The sequence below is a fragment of the Poecilia formosa genome, unplaced genomic scaffold (genome assembly GCF_000485575.1).
Source record: "Poecilia formosa unplaced genomic scaffold, Poecilia_formosa-5.1.2 Scaffold60, whole genome shotgun sequence".
Classification (NCBI taxonomy): domain Eukaryota; kingdom Metazoa; phylum Chordata; class Actinopteri; order Cyprinodontiformes; family Poeciliidae; genus Poecilia; species Poecilia formosa.
Window position 1 is genome coordinate 734,990 of NW_006799999.1, and position 21,841 is coordinate 756,830.

At 41.6% G+C, this 21,841-nt stretch overlaps 1 protein-coding gene across 1 annotated transcript; it reads left to right on the forward strand.

Moving 5' to 3' along the window:
- The first annotated feature begins 201 nt into the window (after positions 1–201).
- LOC103139344 (N-acetylgalactosamine-6-sulfatase) lies at positions 202–21,620 on the forward strand. The gene is made up of 14 exons (XM_007553906.2): positions 202–402; positions 548–671; positions 1,572–1,646; positions 1,960–2,062; positions 3,060–3,203; positions 3,944–4,010; positions 5,112–5,239; positions 5,611–5,750; positions 5,850–5,953; positions 9,127–9,269; positions 9,593–9,695; positions 14,194–14,315; positions 19,929–20,046; positions 20,816–21,620. Exons 1-14 carry the CDS (start codon positions 286–288, stop codon positions 20,900–20,902), a joined length of 1,575 nt encoding a protein of 524 aa, XP_007553968.1. The 5' UTR covers positions 202–285; the 3' UTR covers positions 20,903–21,620.
- Positions 21,621–21,841: the final 221 nt, after the last annotated feature.

Sequence of the window (21,841 nt, forward strand, 5' to 3'; positions counted from 1 at the left end):
TGATAAATTGTCAGTATTTTTATTTAAATAATTTAAAACAGCATTACATTAATTTGTGTCTGTTAACAAATGCAGCACAAAACAACTTTATTTAGTTGTATATTAGCCAATCAATACAACTAAATAAAGTAGCTTAAAACTTAACCGCATTAAAATCCTAAGTTAACAATTAAGGACCTAAACTTTCGTTTCTTTCCTCGGGTACGTACTGCTCTGGCAGATGAACGCTAACGCAACAATCCTCTTCCGTGATGATCCTGGTGCTCATATGACTACAGCACAGCAATGCGCGTAGTGTGTGCACCAACTTTAATTCTCATTAGCGTAACAATATGTTGTTCCTTGACAGAAAAGCTGTCAAATGGTTCATCTCCAAACATTATCATCATGCTCATGGATGACGTAAGTTATTTATCTGTGACTGATTATACAAACCAGCTACGAACGCATCTTTCGACTTATCTTTATGCACTCTGTGTTGACTTCTTGTTTTTTCTCCTGTAAACATTTAGCTGACTTCCTCTGCTCTTTTTTTTTTTTTTAATAGATGGGCTGGGGGGATTTAGGGGTGCTTGGTCAGCCCTCCAAAGAGACCCCTAATCTTGATGCCATGGCAGCTCAGGGGATACTTTTAACAAACTTCTACACCGCAAACCCACTTTGTTCCCCATGTGAGTCGGCAGAAACAATGGTGATACAGTGTCTGAGTCATTTGTGCTTGTTTTTCCAGATTAACCGAATAGATATCTCTGTTTACTAATGTAGCTATGTCTGTCTCAGTGGTTAAAGAACCGCTTGCTATGATTGCATGTGAAATCATGAAAGTGAAAAATGTTTCTTTTTCAAGTGTAATGTCAGGTGAACAGAAATAGTACCATTGTGTTGCACATTTTTTTTTATTGCTTTGAAGTTAAATGCTTCTCATTCTTCATTTATAGAGCAACACATCATGGAGTTATCATGTGACAGACCTGAAAACCTGCCAAACCAGCTCAGTGTTTTTATTTGTTTTAATATGTGAGGAAGATTGTTTGCTTGTCTTTGTGAAATCCTCTTTCTGAAATAACACCTATAGTTCATTAGCAATGAACTATAGATGTGGTTCATTGCTAATGAACAGAAGGAATGGTCTGATGAAGACATAATTTAGTACATGCAGATTAACCACAGGCATGTAAATGGTTTGATTTTGCGAGAAGCTGCTGTTAAAGGGCGATGTCATTACCGACACCTGAATGAGTTGGACAGTGGAGGATGTATGAAGCTACGTGGACTAGGATACTAATTCATATTATGTGGGTCATACAGGTGACCCAGTGACCTTAGGCTTGGGGACGACAGGAATCAATACTCAGAATTTGAACAATGCCAGTGTTAACCTGAGCAGCACCTTTCATTCAGATCTTAGCTCAAGTCTTTTAATCTATTTTTGATCTTGAATGTTAAGAATCTTCATTGCAATGTTCACATTGGAGCAGGAACTAGTGAGAATCCCATTTACAGATTTATTTGTTGACAATAAGAACATTCAAATTAAGGGCTACAAATGTTAATATTAATTTTGTCTACAGCGCGAGCTGCGCTCCTCACTGGGAGGCTGCCGGTGAGGAATGGATTCTACACCACTAATGCTCATGCCAGGAATGGTAAGCTTTCACAATATTTCTTGCTGCAAACAAGTTCCTCTTTCGCTATATTGTGTAAGTACCAGCTGTGTGTTTACCTGGTGACCAATTTCTTCTGTCTTTCCCTTTTCTCTCACACTTAAACCTTTCAAAACATCAAACGACATGTAATGTCAGACAAAGACAATCTGAGTTACGTCTCAAACATTTAAGTGTGACAAAATAGCAGAAATGAAACAAATGTGAAGTGTAGACACTTTTCAAACCACTGTGTTTTAGTCACATGTGTTTGCGTGTGATTAAAAGCTTTTATGTATTTTTTCTATTTCTGTAGCTTACACGCCACAGGAGATTGTGGGAGGAATCTCCAAGGATGAGATTTTGTTGCCTGAAATGCTAAAGAAAAACGGTTATATCAGCAAGATTGTTGGCAAGTGGTGAGTTTTGAAGTATTTCCTACATTTTCTACTTTCTTTAAACATTGTAATAACCGTATTATTTGCAATGGATGCGTTGGTCCTCCCTCACTTGTTGTTTTTACTTTTCTTTCTTTCTTTCTTTTTTTTTGCAACATATTGACTGAGTTTTGTCTGAAAATGAACCAAGCTAAATTCTAAACTCTTTTGGTTCTTCAACTGTAATCATTTCACTTTTGGATGAAACAAAAGAGAGAATGCACATTAAAATCCTGATTTTGGCTGAGACTGATCAACTATGACAAAATGCAGAAAAAAATATAACAAACATGTAGACATGGTCACCAACCCATCCAAAGATGATTGCCTAATCTTTGATTATGCAACTAATTATCTTGAAGTTATGCAAATTGCAGAAGCCTTACATGTTCTGTTTTGAATAAAAAGCTGAAAACACAAACAACGTCTTGAGACATTGTACATGATTAGGCCTGTAATGATAACGCATATTACTGGTCGATATAAATTGTTCCAGCAGTTATTGCGACAAACGATAATATTGTTGTTTTCAGACCATTTTTAAGTAATATAATGGTAATGGCAACATAGTAATGCAATAACACATTCTTAAACATCAGTAAACTTTAAATTCTAATGGATATTTAACACTGGAATTGGAAGACATTTTAAATATCCAAAATAAATAAATAAAACAACAAATCAAGTGAATTTTGAAGTCTTCATAAACAAAATTGTCCTTCAAAAAAAAGGGGCTAACTGGAGACTTTTATCATGCAGTTTTTAGAAAGAGAGGGAAAAAAGAGATAAAAGAAAAATCATGCCAATGGATATTATTGAGTTTGCTTTAATTTATCATGCGATTAATTGACGAAAATGACTAATGCCTAATTATTAGGCATTAGTCATTTTCGTAATGACTAATGCCTAATTATTAGGCATTAGTCATTTTTGTCTTACAGTATCTGACTGTCTCTTCTGTCCTTCTGTGTTCATGCAGGCATCTGGGCCACAGGCCGCAGTACCTACCTCTGGAGCATGGTTTTGACGAATGGTTCGGTTCCCCAAACTGCCACTTCGGCCCTTACAACAGCAGCGTCCGACCCAACATCCCCGTCTACAACAACTCTGAGATGATTGGAAGGTAGCGTCGCACACACAGGCACAGACGCGGAGACTAAAATTCAATAAAAGCGTGTTTTCCCCACCTGACTCAGTTGTATATTTTGTTTGTCTGCTCCTCTGGATGAGCTCAGTGACTCCCTCCTCCCCGTCTACACTTCCTCCTCTGTACCAGCTGGGCCTGTGTATTCCATTTTCCGCCCATTTGTTTTCCCCAAAACAGCCATATGTGTATTCAGGGTCATTGGAGCCGGCAGCCGGGCGTGTTTTTCGCTTAGCCGTGGGTTTAATCAGCGCTGCATACCTGGGCCCTGGACAGAAATGTGCACACGCTCACACACGTGTGCGTTCGCAGAGACACACACGCCCTCGAGAGACGGCAGGTTGCGCCGCCTCTGCGCGAGGACACCTGGAGGAAGTGAAGCATAAGAGAGAGATTTCTGTCACTGCCTCCACGCTTCAGTAGCGCCTCATAACAGTTCCCGCTGCTCTGCTTTGCTGAGACTTCGCACATATGTCTTCTCCCCCCACCCCAAAAAAAAAAAAAAAAAAATCCTCTAAACATCATCAACAAGTCGAAAATTAACTTTCGTTGTCTTAATGATATTATCCGCACTAGTTTAAGTCACTTTAGAAGGAAATTAAAAGTCCCATCTGGTCCTCTGCTCAATTGAGAGAAAAGAAATCAGGTTGTAAAACTGAATAAGCAGAAGAGGTCAGGCTTTGTTTAGTTGGGATGACGGCTGTCATTTGTTTTCACAGATACTTTGAGGACTTTAAGATTGATCTACGGACCGGAGAGTCGAACCTCACTCGGATGTATTTGATGGTGAGTGAGCGCTTTACTGACGTCTCGTTTCCAAAATTTCTGGCTCAGATCATCCGAGTCTTTTTTTTTTTGAGAAAGTAAAAATTGCAGGTTTTCTTCCGTTCAAAGAAAAGAAAGCAGCATGACGGACGACTGTTTCTGACCGAAACATGAAAGCACAGAAACAAATTGCCTGTAACAAATTAGAAAATGCAGTTTTATTGTTGTGCTGCTTTCTCCAGTGGAGGTGGATTATTGACTTTTTCACACTCTTGCAATGAATCTACATCAGTCTCTCTCTATTATGTTCCTATAACAGGATCAAAAGCAGCATGCTGAGGCACACTGCATGCTTGAGAGGTGTAATTCATCTCCACATTAGGAGCATGTCTGTGGAAGCGAGAGTGGTGTCAGATGCACAGTGTGTTTGGACATGAAAAGCACGTTCTGAAATTTGAACTCTTGTTTTTGCATTCTTCTGCAGCATACTGCAACAGAATCTGTTTGAATGCACGATAAATTTGATGCATGGTATTCTGCAATCTTTAAGTGTCTTAATAGACGTAGAATGTTTTTTTTTTAAAAAAAACATGTTTTCTGTTGTTTTCAATTATTATAACTCTTTTATAAGATGAGCTTCATGTTGCACAGTTTCGTCTTCTCATCTCCAAAAGATCTAAAATCGGTTTGTTTTGGTTATGTTTCACAAAAATCTCCAGCCTATGTTTATTAATAAAAATGTAAATGAAAGTTAGTTTTAAAAGTTAAACAGCTAACCAGTTTTATGTATAAAAATAAGTCCATATAAATATGATATGAACATAAATCTGTTGGGTCTGTGATTTACTCCAACTTGTACACCTACACAATCTTTTTTTTTATTGTTGATGTTATAAAACATCAACAATAGATTTACAAATAATGACTAATTTGGCTTATTTGAAACAAAAATAATCCAAACGTTGAACTTCCCCCTTGAGAAACATTTCACTGCGTGACTGCCTCAAAGTACTATTCACAACTATTCACTTTGTAAATTTGAAAAGGTGCATGCATCGACAACATCAACGCTAAGTATATGAATTGCACGTTTTACTAACAGTAAATCTCCCACCTCTGCAGGAGGGCCTGGACTTCATACGGCGTCAGACTGAAGCCAAGCAGCCCTTCTTCCTCTACTGGGCCGCTGATGCCACTCACTCCCCGGTCTACGCCTCCAAAAGCTTCCTGGGGAAGAGTCAGCGAGGCCGGTAGGCAGAGCTGCACAAGATGAAGAACCACAGTTACCTTTGTAATACTACTGTACAATATTACAAGTGTTATGCATTCTCATTCTGCATGCTAATTGTATATCTGTCTGAATAAGTGGTCTGTGACTGGGTTAGCGTGGTGCACATGACGGTAGATTAAAAATAAAAAAGTGGGTTAATGTAACCCATGCCATCTTTGCGATGTTGAGGAATGGTATTGTAATTACATGGTTTTCTGATAGTGCGGTTACTGAGAGGTTAAGCACGACCTCGCCGACCTTTCAACAGATGCTCAAACACACTCGAGCTTCGTTTCCTAGAGCAAGTGAATGCATGTGGTGAGGAGGACTGTGTTTCCCTGTGCGCTGCAGCTACGGAGATGCCGTCATGGAGCTGGACTACAGCGTCGGTCAGATCTTGTCGCTGCTGCAGAATCTGGGCATCGAGAAGAACACGTTTGTCTTCTTCACTTCAGACAACGGAGCAGCTCTAATGTCAGGCCCACAAGAAAGTATGTCTACATTTCTTTACTTGGAAGTAGATTTAAATCGTTTCCTTCTTATTTGTGTCATCATGAGATTCATGCAGCTTCACGCCTCTGGTTCCTCAGGTGGCAGCAATGGGCCGTTCCTCTGTGGGAAGGAAACAACGTTTGAGGGGGGCATGAGGGAGCCCGCCATCGCCTGGTGGCCTGGGCACATCAAGGGAGGCGCGGTAAGCCCACCTCCAACTTTCTGCCAAATCAAAGCCCGCTATCCTGCAGCCGTGAGCGTAAGGGAAGAGCTGGAAACAACGTGCGAATGCTTTTTGCTCCCCAATCTCCTGGCCACGAAAGCGGAATTGTTCTCCGTGAAGCTGCAGGCAGGCATATTATAAACCAGGTTGTGAGAGAATAACTAATTATTTCACTAATCTTCTTTAAATAACTGATATTTTTTGGAGTGTTGTGATTTATTCTGTGTCATTTAGGGCTTTACATGTGTACACTCTGATCCACTGGCACAATTAATTTCGAGTGGGTACTACAGTACTTTTATCAGAACTGTGATTTCAGCTGCAAAGCGTGCGGGCCCTTCTTTGAACCGTTCCCTCAAATATTTTTAGCTGAAATAAATGCCCCCACTCTCTCTTTCTCTCTCTTCTTCTTTTTTTTCCTTTTCCTATTACCCAACACAGCCCCCTCGCCCACCCCACCCCACCCGCACCGTGATCCCCTAAGCCTGTGCGTTCTGCAAATGACTTTTAATTGTATTAGGGGCAGCTGTGACACGGGGCTGTGACGCAGAGGGATTTTGTGGAGGAGCGAGCGGAGGCTGCAGTCTGCAGTAAGCCTTGCCCCTGGCTCATCTCACAGGGTTGTGCTGGGCCCTGATAGCGCAGCGGAGTAGTGAGGGAGAGGGGGATTGGGAGCGTCTTAAGCGGCTAATCTGTTTGTGTGTTTGCTGAGGTTGGATTGAGCCGTAATGAGGACTTCAGTATCTGAATATGCCAGGCGTTCAGGATAAAGGAACGGGGAGATGGGAGGGGGCTGCAGGAAAGGAAGCAAGGGAAGAAGTAAAATAGGTAGCTGGCGAAGAAACGAGAAAGAGCCTTGGTGAAGATGCCGCGTATTGAATGCCATTGCGTTTGCAATACCTTTGTTGACCCTGTGACGTTGTGGTGTTGATAAAATGCAACAGAGAACGACTTTGTAGACGGACTTACTAAATGGATAACTTTATAAATCCTTCTATTTGTGCAGAACAATGCAGACAGATATTTGTGTGTGCATCTATATCCAGTTGCATTTGGGTTTGAAAGAGTTATGTTGAAGCTCTGCTGGGCTGTGATGACAAAGCTGCTTTTGTTGGAGCTACTGTGCTCCACAGATCTGGATTCATCGCTGTTGCATTGTTGCTTCGGAGGGAGGACTAGCGAGACACAAGGTTGGCCTCTTGCGCGTTCTGTAGTCTTTTGAAATCTCTGCTGATCTGTGCTTTGTGAAAGCCGCAAAAGCTGTTGGAGATAAACGCTGGAGGCACGTAAGAAAGCCTTTGTGAAAAGGGGATTTTCTACAGGTCCCTTGTAATCAGGGCACACTGATTCATCTCCCCTGTCAGAAGAGGAAAGTTAAGAGAGGTAAAACTTATCAATTAGTGTGCAGGAAGTTTTCTAGGGGGTGTGTTGGAATGAGCGAGCAGGTGGGGTTGATCTCGAAGCAGATGCAGATTCAGCATTCTCCTTGTCCCTGAGGAGGAGGAGGAGGAGGAGGATGATAAGTGGCGGTGGCTGTATGAACAGGGATGGGGAAGTGGGTGGGCTGTCAGGCCCCGCAACATCACGAAGCTCCCCAATCCCTTTTGTTGGTTTATCAGTGGCAGACACGCATTCATACGATGGTGGAGATGGGGATGAAGGCGCTGCGTCCTCCGACAGGCAACGTTACTGCAAAGAAATAAAGGACAAAATGAAAATACGAGAGTTTAGGAAGTGACGATTCAAACAAAGCCAACAGGGGAGGAAGGGGAGGCGAAGAAAAAAGTTCAGGACAGACCGAGACGGGTCATCCGTCTCGCCACTCACAGTTTGAAACTTTGAGTTTCTGTTACGCAAGTTATTCGCAACCAAATATCAGTGCTGCTTCTCCCCCCTTTACGCCCCGTTTCCTTTAATGGCAGATGTTTCTGCAAGGATCTGAAAAAAGGGGGAAAAAATGAAGTGAAGAATTCAATCTGTTGGTGTTTGTGCCTTTCAGAGAGAGTGTCTGGATGTGCAGATAGATCATGGAACTCGCTGCAGAACCTTTTCTGTGGCTACTTCTGTGGATACAGAAGAAAAGAGGAATTAATTTCAGTGCTTAGGAAGGAGCAGGCGCGCGCGCGTGCGCTCGGCCGCGTGTGCGTCCGCATGTGTGCCGGCCGCCGATAGGAGCGCAACGGCACATGGCGCTGCAGCTGCACGGGCCTGATAGCACTATCTGATTGTGAGCGTGCCGTCTCCCTCTAAGGCTCGCTCAGGAGAGAATGGAACGGAAGATCAAGGATGACAGCGAAAAAATGGCATTTTATCTGAAAATAGTTCAAAGTTTATAAATAAAATAAAGCTTTTCACAGCGACTGGGAGAGGGAGATAAAACACCAGCTCGCTCCAGCTTCGGCAGCCTGCTCGCCCGGGCCGTGTCCTATCCCATGCTTCCTCTCCTCTCTTCCTTCTTTTTTTCCCCCCCCCTCTTTTTTTTCCCTCCTTCTCCAAAAAACTCATTTATGGAAGGAAATGCACTTTGGAGTTTTGATAGTAAACCAGCATGTAGAGATTAGAGAGGAAACTGAAGAAATGCAACGCTTCTTCTTCACGAGGGCGTCCTATCATGCCTTTGTGGTAATAAAATGTTACCACAAATTCTTTTTGATTCCATAGAGTCGAGTCGACAAGTGACAAATTATAAAGTTCATCTGGGAAATGAACAGGATGACGCTGTAATGTGCACGTCAGTGTCTGTGTACAGATTATTATAATGAGAGATGTGCGTTGAAGAGTGAGGCGGCTGTGATTTATTTTCTTTTCTATTCTTCCGTCGGATATCGGTTCCACATTGAAATCTAGTGACTAAAAAATGTGTTCTCCAGTTTGTTAAACACATTAAAAAACTATTACTGTTTCTGTTTTTTTTTATGTTTGTTGCACATTTTTATAGTTAAATAAAGATTAGACAAAGATGAGAGACTTCAGCGATGATTTTGTTCTGATTTCTGTTGGATTCAAAACCGCTGCCTCTGTCAAAAGGACAAGTAGGGCCAAATGTTTTTCTCGTATTTGTTACGATTCTTAGAAAGACAACCTGAAACATCAGGTCAGACCTCGTTTTGTCGATTCGTGCTCAGATTTCTTTTTCCTCCGTCCCGGTGCAGGTGAGTCTGCAGCCCGCCAACGTCATGGATCTCTTCACCACCAGCCTGGCGCTGGCCGGGATCAGCCCCCCAGATGACCGAACGCTGGACGGGCTGGACCTGACGCCAGTGCTGTTGAACGGCTCCCACCAACTCGACAACAGGTGAATAAAAACAGTCGGACTCTTCCAGACTCTCCCTCTGTCTGACTTTGTCTTTGCTCATGACCATCAGAAAGGTGATGGTTTGCTGGTGATCCTCTGTGCTGCACGGGGAGGAAGACTTTCTATGACTTTGAATTGTGTTTTTGCATATCTAAAAGAAAGAATATGACCATTTGGGTCATAAACTTAAAGATGCACGAAAAAAGTGGAAATAGTACATAATAAACATGCAAAAGAGAAATATTTGTCTTTCTGTCTAGTTTGTTAGCGTGTATAAGAAGGTGTAAATCGAACCTTGCGTTTCTCCTTTTCTTTCCCAACAGACCCATTTTCTTTTACCGCGGCAACGAGATGATGGCTGTGAGGCTCGGACAGTACAAAGCGCACTACTGGACCTGGAGCAACTCGCTGGAGGAGCTCAAAGAGGTGAGGCTCCCTTTCAACGCACTGTCCCTTCTCTGTCTCCGTACTTCTTAAATTGCTCTGTCACATTGCGCCTCGTCGTCGCTCCTAATCTTCCTGAAACACACCAACACTTTCCTTGTTGCTCATGTTATCTCAACAATGGCTCATCAATTGACTGCTGCGTACATCAGAGAGGAATGAATATTAATGAGGAACCCCCACATGTGCCAACTGGCATCGTTCATCAACCAGTTGACTTGTTTGTTTAATCTCAGGTGGAAATGCCCCCCCGTTGTCCGCCACCCCTCCCTCCCCCCAACCATTTACATACCACCATCCCCTGCTTGTTCTTCCGCCATCGCAGTCACGCCGACTCAGTGTGGATCAAACATGTCAGGAGAAGCAGGAAATCTACCACCTGAGAAGCAGGAGAATATGATGCCTTTTTGTCTCCCTTTCTCTCCGCTCTGTCCGTTACAAAACAAAAAAGAAAATAAAAAAAAAAACATGTCCTCCTGTCCTCTCCCTCCTTGGCTATGCTTTTCCTGCGATCCAGTTTGTTTTATGCCCCATCGGTCGCTTAAATTGCTCTCTCCTTCAGGGCCGCTGAATCAATAGCGGCCCCCTTTATCAACTCATGTGAACTGAAGTGGAACTTCACAAATAATGGCGTCTGATTGCCTGCGAGTTGCCTATCGATTGCTGCCGCGTATGAATGTGGGAGGCAGGGGGGGTGGGAGGCGGGGTGGGGGGGGTGCAAAAAGGCAGCGAAGAAAACATGCACAAAGACGCTGTGGCTCCTCATACAGAGGTGAACGTCTGTTTGTGCGTCAGTGAGCAAGTTTTGAATTTCTGCGACGGGAAAGTTAAATGTCCACTTTGCTTTGTTGCTATAATGGATGGCTCCTTAAACTGTGTGTGTGTATCGACTAAAAATGATATCCCATACGCATCCATCCATACGCGCAGACGAGCTCCACATAAAAAGCCTACTGAGAATCTTATTCCTATGAGGCGACAGAGCTAACGATGATTTTTATTTATTTTTCATGTAGTCATCTACGTTCACCTTGTTTTAGGAGATGTGGATCATGACTGAATGAAACCTTGGATATAAGCAGCAGGAAGTTTATTTGTGAGGAACTCAATCATTTACTCTGCTCCGTTAAAAGAGTCAACTGAAGTGGTTTGAGAGTCATCGGGTTCCCCTGTTTCTCCACATTATTAGATTTTCCTGTGACGTTACTTGATTGTGCTGTAAAACGACCCTACATGCCTGGAAAATACGTGATCCCGCCTCTTTAAAAATCACTTCAGTTGATGATTCAAGTGCATTAATAAGCGCCCAAAATTAACGTCACTCATGCCCGTAAGTGGATGAAAAAATGTTTTTTTATTAATGAGAAACAATTTTGTTTCTTAAAAATTACCACAGGCCAATCGCTGTGGTACGGTACCCGTTGAAGGAATGCTTAATCCGCAATATTCGTAAGATTTTTTTTTTTTTCCCAAAATAGATGCTCAAAGTGTTGCTTTTTCTCTTAAAAGAAAAATAAAAATCCACCCCCCTTCCACTCCTGGGTGGTTTCTGCATCTTATCTTGTCACGAATGCTGTGCTTCAGTTTGAAAGTAGCCTCGCTGTATCTGTGCTGCTAATGTCATGGGAGATATGGAGCTCTTGCTGTAATATCTTTGGCACAAGAGACAGACAGATACACAGAGCAGGCTTTTCATGCTGCTCCTCTGGGATGAGATTCTGTTTTTTGTTTTTTTGTTTGTTTTTTTTGTTTTTTTTTACTCTGCATTTCTGAGCAGCTGGCTTCAAAAGGCAGGACAAGTCTGAATGAGTAGAAGCTCACATGTGCGTGCATGTGTGTAGGTGGGGTATCGGTCTTCACTTTTGCTTCTTCTCTCCGTTCTGTATGTATTTTGAGGTGCTCCGATGAGTGATCCCAGAGGGGGGCAGCCACAGCACCTTACAGATGAATGCTTTTTCAATATTAGCAGTGCTCATCAGAAAGTGTGTGTTTGTTTGTGTTCGTGCATCCAGGCAGGGGGGCAGCTCTCCGAGGGGGGCTTGGGTCGGGGGGAGAGGGGGGTTCTGCAGTGTGACTCAATCAGGCTGCGATTTCTGCCTGCCTCCTGAGAACGGCGTCAGGGAGCAGGAGCACGGAGATGAAGGGGAGGCAGGAAAAAAAGTCTTCTGTTTCAGAGACTCCAAAACCCCCTTTGTGATGCACCAGCAGAGTCGCTCCATGAATAACACAACAGATTGGAGGACAATATTGCATATAGACAGTGTAACAATGAGTAATCAGCTCAGGGTAGCAGGTGGCTGGAAGCAAAACTCGCTGGTGTTTGCAGCGGAGCGCTTTGCAGTTTGCTGCAGATTTTCAGAGAAAAGTAATTGTCTGTTGAAAGTATCGAAAACGATCAAATGCAGAACATCGAGTAGACGTTAGCTTAAAGTTTGAATTCTTTTTTCGAAGGTTTGAATTTTGGAGGGAAAAATAAAAAAACACAAACCTCCTTTTTCTGCCTCCTGAGAGACTGACCTTGGATTTTATGTTTGCTCTTTTGAGACAGGCTGACCTTTATTTGAAATTTATGAGCGTTTTTCAGCCAAAATGGGCAGATCTGCCATTTCCTGTCAAATATTTTATACTAGAGCAGAACCAAGGATTCCCTTGGATATCTGGAGGATTTATAATTCGTGTATATAGACCACAAGCTGGCAGCAAGACATTCTTTTCCATTTTTGCGCTTATTTTTACCAATTATGAATGTGACTTTCAAAATGCAGTATCCTAGTCAATGTAATAAATTCGTCTGCATTAGGGGTGCACCGATTTCAGTTTTCCTCCTGATCGGTGATCGTTTGAAAAGCCTAACCTGCCAATTCCGATTTTGACTGATACCAATTTTTTTCATCTGAAATCCAACTCAATATAGCAAGAAAGTTGTAGAGTTGGCAATGGGATAACGGGATGACTATTGTTAACTGTAAACATGCAGACATAACTTGGTGGGCCGGTCTGTCAGTCAAACCTTTCTCATCGAACAGCTAAAGAGGACAGTAGTTGATTCTTAGACCTTTGCCAAGCTAGATAAGATCGGTGGTTAAGATCGGCTTCATGTGTAAACATCGGCCGATCGCCAATCTCCCAAAATGAAGGAAATCGGCACCGATAAATCGGTGCACCCCTACTCTGTGTGTGTGTGTGTGTGTATGCATTGTATTTTGTTCTATACAATCAAACCAAAGTCTTACTTGTGTCAGAACAAGTTAGATGTCATATTTATTTATTTTTTAATCCAAAAGTGCAAACTCTACATCATGCGAGCACAATGTGCCTGTAAGACCTAATGTAAATGACACGGCCTTTCATCATCTTGTTATCCTCTCAAAGCCTTTTGATTACAAATCGCATTCACTCATTTCCATGTGTGTTCATCGGTCCTAAAGGCTGAGCAGTGATTTCTCTCAATCATAGACTCACGCATACGAGAATCAATTGATTGAGAGCAAAGGGGCTCTCAGTGCCTTGTCCTCAGAAAGGGATGAACCAGATGATTACCTCGCTGTGGATCTGTTTTTAATCAAAACTAAAAAAAAAAAAAAAAAAGTAAAACTCCCATCTTTTTGGTGTTTAAGCATGTGTTCCTTGATGTGCTCTGCTTTGAGTTTAGCAGATAAAATCTAGGGACATTTGATGCATGAATAGGCGTGGTGTGGTAATTTTGGGGATTTTCTTTGGCATTTTCCTCATTCCCTTGTTTCCTTTTGTGGTCATATTATCCCCACACCTCTCTCTGAGCTCTGACATCTGGTTAAAATGCAAGGAGCCAGCAAGGTCCATCCAACTTACTGGATATAGCGATGGAGTACAGATTGTGAATTTATCATACTTTAAATATTTAAATATCCAATCGTTAAATCAAAGCAGTTCTCTTGCACAAGTAAAGAAAAATATTGAGAAAACAAGTGATAATTTTTGCAACTCTCCAGCCAATGATTTAACTGTAGGTCTAATTTTGTATCTTAAAAGTTCTTTTGAAGATGCATAATTGTATTTTTTTTTATGAAAGTTTATTTGGCCATTTCTTCATTGCTTCTCATTTTAATTCCAGGTTGTGAACATTTTCTGATTTTTTTTTAAATCCTAATTGTAATTTATTTATGCATTAAACTCTCCTAAAGTCAAGTATAATGTTTTTGCACAATGATGCCAGGAACCTGTCACGAAGACACAGTTTCTTCATCTTGTCTTTCTAGCTAAATCTATTAAAAATACAAATAAAACATTTTTCTTACGTCTGACACTTTCTTTGTTTCCTATATGATGACTACTGAACATTAAGTGGGAAAAACGTGAAAGGAAAATTCTAAAGATAAACTTTAAATGATTCCCTCAGAAAGACCGAAGAACTATTCATTTAAGTCCATCTTAAAAGATCACAATAAAGTTTTACTCCTTCAGTGAAAAATATAAAGACACTTCTTGCTTTTCTTTGCAGGGTATAAACTTCTGTCCAGGCCAAGAGGTTCCAGGTGTGACGACTCATGACCAGGAGGAACACACACTTCAACCACTTATTTTCCATCTGGGGCGGGATCCTGGGGAGAAGTACCCACTCAGGTCAGTTGTCTCAAAGGATAAAATGTAAACCTGTCACCTGTCAGAGGATCAGGGCGACGTTTAAGCTCGGAACTGAAGAGCTCGGCGAAAGAGAGCAAATACAGATTAAAGGGGTGGGGAGTTTAAATGTTGTTTGGCTGCTGTGCAGAATGTGTGTGTGATCAATGGCGATTCAGTGGCATGAAAAAGAAGGCGGCGGATTGATCCACTCAGCCGGAGCGCGCGTGATTACACCCTCCTCTTTGTGATTGCAAACAGCTCCTTAAAGATTGCTATCTGGCCATCAGCCCTCCTCCGGCGGGCTCCTTGCAGGTTAAAATTGCAAGATAAATTGTTCAGGTCTAAATTGAGAGCAAGTGCTGTTTAATGTGTTTTGTGTGTCTCAGCCTGAGCCACGAGGAGAGTTGAGGCTCGCCGATGCCAGAGGACACACAAACCGCCGAGGATGACTGAGACTATTACTAAATAAGGATGCAAAGATAAACGAAGCGTCGTCTCTTGCTGTTTATTTTCAATGCAGGCTATTAGCGGGATCTTTTAAGGGAGAAAAAGGCTCAGCCTGATACCATGACTAATACATTAAGATAATCTCAGAGCGCTTTGATGGGGGAGTATTCTTTTTTTATGCTTTCTGGCACCCTCCTGGCATAAAAACCTCCTACACTGACCTTTCTTTTCTGCCTTCTGATGCTCTCTGCTTTTCACATTCTGACTGCGGCCTCGTCTCTCCCCATCTTTGCTTCCGGCTCGAGCTCCTTTCCGTTCTGCAGTAAGATTGGATGATAAAACATTTATGTTGTTTTTCATTTGTCCATCCTTTAGCCTCGCTATTCACTTGGAAGAATTAAAAAAAAAAAAAAAAAAGGCAAGAGCCAATCAGTATGCAGCGTTGGCAGGGATGTGCACACTTTGCTTTTTTTTTTTTTTTTACTTCTGCAACCAGAGGTCTTGAGTTTACCTCCAAGGTTGCAGTTTAAATTCAACCACCTCTTTAATCTCACATACTTTTAATGCCACTTTCTTGAACTTCTGTGTTGTTCCGTTGGGTTGTAGAATTAATATTTTGTTTCTTTTTCATTTTCAGTCTGAATTATCACAAAATTACATCAGAATCCACAAAAGGCAGTTTTCAAATGACTGTGCCACTTTGCGCTTCTTTGACTTTGGAGATTAAAAAAAGTTTGGAGCAAGAAATCAATCTAGAATAGTGTTTCTTTGTTCATTATCATTAAAAATCTGATCCTTCCATGTTGGTTTCCATTACAAAGTTTTACTAAAACGGTTTGGATTGGAAAAACACAACGGTCACAACAGTATTGGTTGCTATGGCCTTTTACTGTCTTTTTATAGAAATCTTCTGACATTTCCTTAATATTTTGCTTTTGAGAGATTCAGCTTATGCACAGTTAAAATCAGATATTTACATATGCAGTATAAAAACGCATATTTTGTCAGTTTCTGACATTACATCACACCAAACACTTCATATTTTAAAAAAAATATATATTTAAGTCATTTAAAATGAGTAAAAATATCTATTTTTGCTCTTTTGGCTCTAATGAGATGTGAGCCAATTCTGGGTGGATGACGTCTTATCGTTTTGTTTAAAACATTGTCCTTAAAAAAATTTGGGTTTCTATCCGCAAAGTTTTCACAAAAGCTTCCTGGGATTTTGTCTCGTTCGGGTTAATCAAGTTACATTTGCTCTATGTTTAGGATCATTGTTTATTTTGAATATTAATTTGTGCACAAGCTGTAGCTTTCTGGCTGATATCTTCAGATGTTGCTTCCATACCTCCTAATTGTACACTTTCTTGTCGATGTCATCTATTTAGTGAAGTACACCAGTCCCTCCTGCAGCAGAGCTCCCACACAGCACGAAGCTGCCACCATGCTTCACTGTTGGGACGTTGACTGTTCTTGACCTTGACGTCTCACAAGGAAGCAGCATGTATGACGTGTTGTCTTGAAATACATATTCGTGCTTCCAATGAGCTCAGATGTTGCAAAGAAGCTTAGAAATATCTGTCCTTGTTAACTGGACTCTTTCAAATTGTCGTAAAGATGCAGTAATCCTGCTGTTGGGAATGAAAACTTTAATGACAAGACCAAAAAAAAAAAAAATCCTTAAATATTCTGGAGTTTAGCTGAAAGAAAAAAGTTCTGTGTCTTTTGCACTTTTCATGCGTTTCATTCATAAAAATACAACCAGAAATTGGGGAAAAAAATATCAATTGGTGTGTTTCTAAACACACCGATGAATAAATAAATGTGATTTTGATTACGACCAAAACAATCCCGAGAGTCCCAGTTTTCCCCGTGTTAGATCGTCTCCCTCTCCGTGGGGACCTTCCTGCTTAAGCGTGGGTGGGTGTGTGCTGTCCGTGTGCTCTTCGGTCCCCCAGCTGGACTGGCTGCCTGGCCATCATTAATCTCTGTCACCACCTAAAGAGCCACTTAAGATGATGTAGGACCTGTCTGCACACATACCTTCAGTACTGTCGCAGGGCGTGATACGGCAAAGAACACACACAAACGCATTCCCCAATTAGCCAGAAAAGTGGCATTAGTTACGATTTCGTAAAACCGGAAGATCGCTCAGAGTTTATGTTGTCGTTTAAGTTTGTTGGCCTGCTGGTGACTGCAGCCAGAACCTGAAAACCCCAACGAAAGCCATCTGTTCGGAGCGCGAGGCAGACGCTGACCAGAGTCCCGCAGCCCAGTATTTCTGGGGAGCTTCTGCCCTGAGATTAACACATCCCACTTTCTCACCACCCACCCGAGCTCGCGTCCCAGGAGTCCCTCCCTCATCCCCGCCGCCACACCGCAGGGGCTGCCCCTGCGTCGGCCTGGCCGCATCTGCTGCCTGCCACCGAGCTCTCGCGTCTCCAATCAATAGTCCTCACTGAAGAGCTCAATTTCCACCGGGGTGGAGAAGACGGCGGAGGGGAGGGGGTGGGCAGGACAGATGTATTTGATTGTCTCCTCAATTCCCCCACCTTCTGCTACTGTGTGCTTGTTTGGAAATGAGTGTGTGTACGTTTGCGTGTGTGCGCGCGTGTGTTCCTGCAGTAGTGTTATGAATCAGTAATCAGAGCGGTGACACACCTGAGCAATGCCCTCATCCCCCTTGGGTGCCATACATTATAAATCAAAAGAGTGCATTTGCATAGAGCCTGCTTATTATTCCAGATTTTGCCTCTACACAAGTAAGCTAAGGGTTATAATCATGATAATGAGCTGTGCTGACTGTGAGCTTTTCATTAGCTGTACGCGGAGGGGGCGCAGGAATAAATGATATTATTAGTTTTTGATTTAGAGGTCCGCACCGCGAGTTTTTCCCCTTGCATAGACAAAACAGCGGAAAACTTTGCGCGCCGTGCTGCTTTGCCAGGGCCACCCCCTGCTGTGCCTGACCACTTGTTCTGATGAAATCTCCTTCACGTGCAAATGCAAAGAAGAGAAAAGTCACAGGCACAGATCAAGATTAGCTAGAAGCAGAATTTGGGAATTTGGTAGAAAGATTCTGCAATTTCTGTTGTGTTTTTTTGTTGTTTTTTTTTTCCCTTTAACCAGTCTGTTTCCCTCCTGAATCACAATGCTCTGTGGCACACAAGGAGAGACTAATTGCAGTCAGCACACTACCAGCCAAGTAATTGTAGGCGAAGTAAAGAACGAGTATCAAGGAAAAGGAGCAGGTGCTTGCTGATGGAGGAAGCCTTGCTACCCGGTGGGAGATCTAAGAGGGGAGGGTAGGTGTGAGCTGGACAGGGCCCGGGGTTATTACTCTAATTGACACTTCACCTCACACACATGCACACGTTCCCCGGGGGCCAATCAGAGCGCCTCGGCTCTGCAGTGGAGGGATGGATGGAAGGCTGGCACAGGTGCTGCCGGCGAATGTATCAGGGGTGTAATTGCACTGCTGATATTTGTCTATCCCTGTGTCACGCCACCAGACGCCCGCCCCCCCCCTTTCGCCCCCTCAACACACACACACGAACCCAGCCCATTAACCCTACAGGTCCTATTGAGAGCAGCGTTCCTTTGAAAGCCTTCGAGGCCCCTGTGTTTTACACTCTGAATATAATAATGCACAGAGGTGCTCACACTTGCTGGTGTCCAACAGCAGTAATTGAGAGACAGGGGATGTGATGGGGGTTACATAGTTCACCCTGCTGAGTGTGCTTCGCCAGAGCTGGCCAGAGTAGCGTGTGTGTTTACGCATTTATGTTTCAGTTCTTTGATCCCATCGCTGATATAATGAGCTAAGCTGCCTATGTGTGTGTGTGTGCGTGTGTACGTGATGGATATTTGTTGGAAACCAAACGGGTCAAAGAGATAAATGATCAAACTACTCTTGGATGTGTATGCTGATTAGGATTAAAAATGATGTGCGTGTGTGTGACAGCACAGAGCTCGTCATGCTCACTTAAAAAAAATAAATAAATAAAACTAAAAAAAAATTAAGAAATTAGTTTAATTTGATTAAATAACACAGACAATTTTTCCTGAGTCTGGTTTTGCCATCTGTTCTTCTCATAAATCTGAGCAAATCAGTTGTCTTTGGGTTTTGGTTCCTGGATTTAAAAAAGGAAGTGTCAAATGGGGCTATGGGATGAGGTACTGGACATCATTTTTGTTTGCTTGTTTTTTTGTTTTTTTTTTGTGTTTTGCTGTTCAAAATTTATTTTTTGTGTTTTGCTGTTCAAAATTTATGTAGAGTCCTAGACATGCAGCAAGCAGTCAACAGAGATCAGCTCAGATCAGAGATTGGCAGGTCAGGAAAATCTGATTACTAAACGTTACTAAGAAATCCGTAACGTTTGAGAGAATATGAAGGCACAATGTTCTTTTTGTTATTATAATTACTATAATTTTCTGCTGGAGCAACATTTTTTGTCAGCCTGAAATCATGAACCGCTAACTGAGCCATTAACTTTGACCCAAACTCCTGAGGTGTCTGCTTGAAAATGAATGAAGGATTTAATTTCTCAGCATTAAAGGAGCCCTAATTGAAACAAGTTACAGAACGGCCTAACCAAAGTGCCGAACTGAACCCCGCCGAAAATCTATCCGGTGACCTGAAGAGAGATATCCTCACATTCTGATTGGTCTGGAGAACAGAGTGGACAAATGTTACCAGGCGAAGATGCAGATTGCAGGTGGATTACTGCAGACAAATACGACAGGCTGAGAGTAAATCCAGAAGTTTCTTGACAGAGTTTAGTTTATGGTTGTGGACACTTCCACACAGTTGTTTATTTTTTTTTTTGACTGGATGGCAAAAGATAAATGTATCAAAAATGTGAAATCTTACTAACAAGATGCATTTTTTTTTTACAACCAAACTATACTTTCATGCATAAATGAGGATAATTGGTTCATTTCTTATCTTTTGCTGGATTCAAAGATTCTAACATTCTTAATGAAAGCTGTAAAACATTTTTGCTTCGTTTTAGCTCTTAGAAGGGGGAAAAAAAAAAAGTGTAATCCGCAAACTGGAAATCATGGCCTGCAAAAAGCCTGGCTGTTGCATCGCTCATCACTTCATTGAATAAATGTCAGCAGTTGCTGGTTGCTGTCGTCATTTCTTATCACATGTGCTTGCAGTGTTTTGTCTAAGGAGTACGAGGAGGTTCTGCGCAGCGTCTCTGCAGTTGTGCAGCAGCATCAGAAGACTCTGGTGCCCGGTATGCCCCAGCTCAACATGTGTGACCTCGCTGTGATGGTAAGCCTGTGCATCACCCAGGTTAAGTTCATTCAGATATGACTACTAATCCTGAGGTATTCAGAGCGCTGTGACTGATTATGTTGTTGACTCTAGTTACATTAAAAGCAATATTTTCAATTTTCTATCTCACTTCAAATTATGTGTATTATAAAATGAACGCTGCCAAGATCTTCGCTCTTTTTCATTTGTGCCACAGCACTGCCACCTTGTGGCCAGCGAAGGAAAGCTTCTTAATCTCTTATGCGAGTCACTTATGATGAATATTAACAACCTGCTTCCTGTCATGCTATAAACTGCAGATTGAGCTTAATTTGTAGATATTCTTTCAAATAAGCGTAAGTTATGTACAAAAATTCAAAATGTATTACATTTTAAATGAGATTTGTTTGTTTTCAGAGTTTTTCTGGATTGTTTGACTCCTTTAAGCAACTGAAATGTAGATGACAGTGTCAACATTGGTTATACTATTGCAATGTAAATCAGTTTCTACAGAAACGATTGCATCTGTACACAAGAAACGGATTTGAAAGTAATTATACTTTCCCCATTAGAAAAGTTGAAGTTTATTTTTCATTCTTAGGCTGCACATTAATGCACAAACACAAACTATGATGTCCTTCAAATCGTTATTGGACAGAACAGCAGGCAAACTCTGCTAATAGCTTGCTCTTAAATGCTAAAATAACTTGATTGTCTTTCTAATAGCGAATAACTTGAGGGTTGCATATGGTTTTGTAAGTTTGTTTCTGTCTGTCTCCTTGTACAGAACTGGTCTCCTCCTGGCTGTGAAAAGTTGGGAAAGTGTCTGAAACCACCCACGTCTGCACCCTGGAAGTGCAACTGGCCACACTGAGACGCACGGACAAGACGGAGTCGAGAAAACAAAAACTTGAAGATGTGCCTTACAGCACATTATGAACAAATATTTTTACTAAAGTATATTTTTGAAATCTTTGCCAAATCATTCATATTCATTATTGCAGAAAATGATATGGGAATAAAACAAGGGAAATGTGGTGCTTCTTGAACTAAACATTAATTGTGCTGGAAGGGATGATATATTTATGCTGATTTAGCCTAAAAAGGGATCAGTTGTCCTACATTTTTCAGTCTTCACATTTTGCACTAGAAAATAAATCTATTTTGGTGTGAAGATGATGACTTTGTGGGAAGTCAGCTTTAGACAGAAGGTGTTTTTTCATTTTCTTCTCTGATAGCCTGGCCCGTTCTTTCTTTGACTTTGTTTTTTTCATCATCAGGTAAAATCAGTAGATAAAAGTGGGCATCTTTTACTGATGCTGCTTCTGATTGTTGTAACTTTTTACATGTCCTGAAGAGAACAGCTCAGAACTTCATAGCTTTTATAACTTGTACTTCATTTGGGCAAACAAATGAAGTACAAGTTGAAAGCCATATTTTGAATCATTCATTCTTGTGTTCAAAATCAGACTCGCTTTTTTTCTCTTCTGTTTATTCACATTCACTTTATTCTATGTGTCCTTTCTGACTGTTTGGGATATTGTTTCAATTTTCTGTTTTGCGTTATTTAAAAATAGAAAGTATTGTCCAACCTTTTTATGCAACTCTCATCTGTTCAAAAAGTGTTTCACAAAGATAATATTTGTAATAATTTGCTAAGTTGTTTTTGTGAGCCAAGTGATTGCACAGCATCCATTGTATCTTTCAGAGAATTCTTTAAAACCAAAACTAAAACAATAATTTGATTGGGGCCTGCCAAAGCAATACATACGGAGAGCAGCACAATGCCCTGCATGTCCCCTCACTCCATATG

Bases quoted from the DNA above. Each gene is read 5' to 3' on its own strand.
- LOC103139344 (XM_007553906.2), top strand. From the start codon at position 286: ATGCGCGTAGTGTGTGCACCAACTTTAATTCTCATTAGCGTAACAATA. The intron at 2,063-3,059 runs GTGAGTTTTGAA...GTGTTCATGCAG, and splicing joins AGCAAGATTGTTGGCAAGTG to GCATCTGGGCCACAGGCCGC. The intron at 9,696-14,193 runs GTGAGGCTCCCT...TTTTCTTTGCAG, and splicing joins CGCTGGAGGAGCTCAAAGAG to GGTATAAACTTCTGTCCAGG.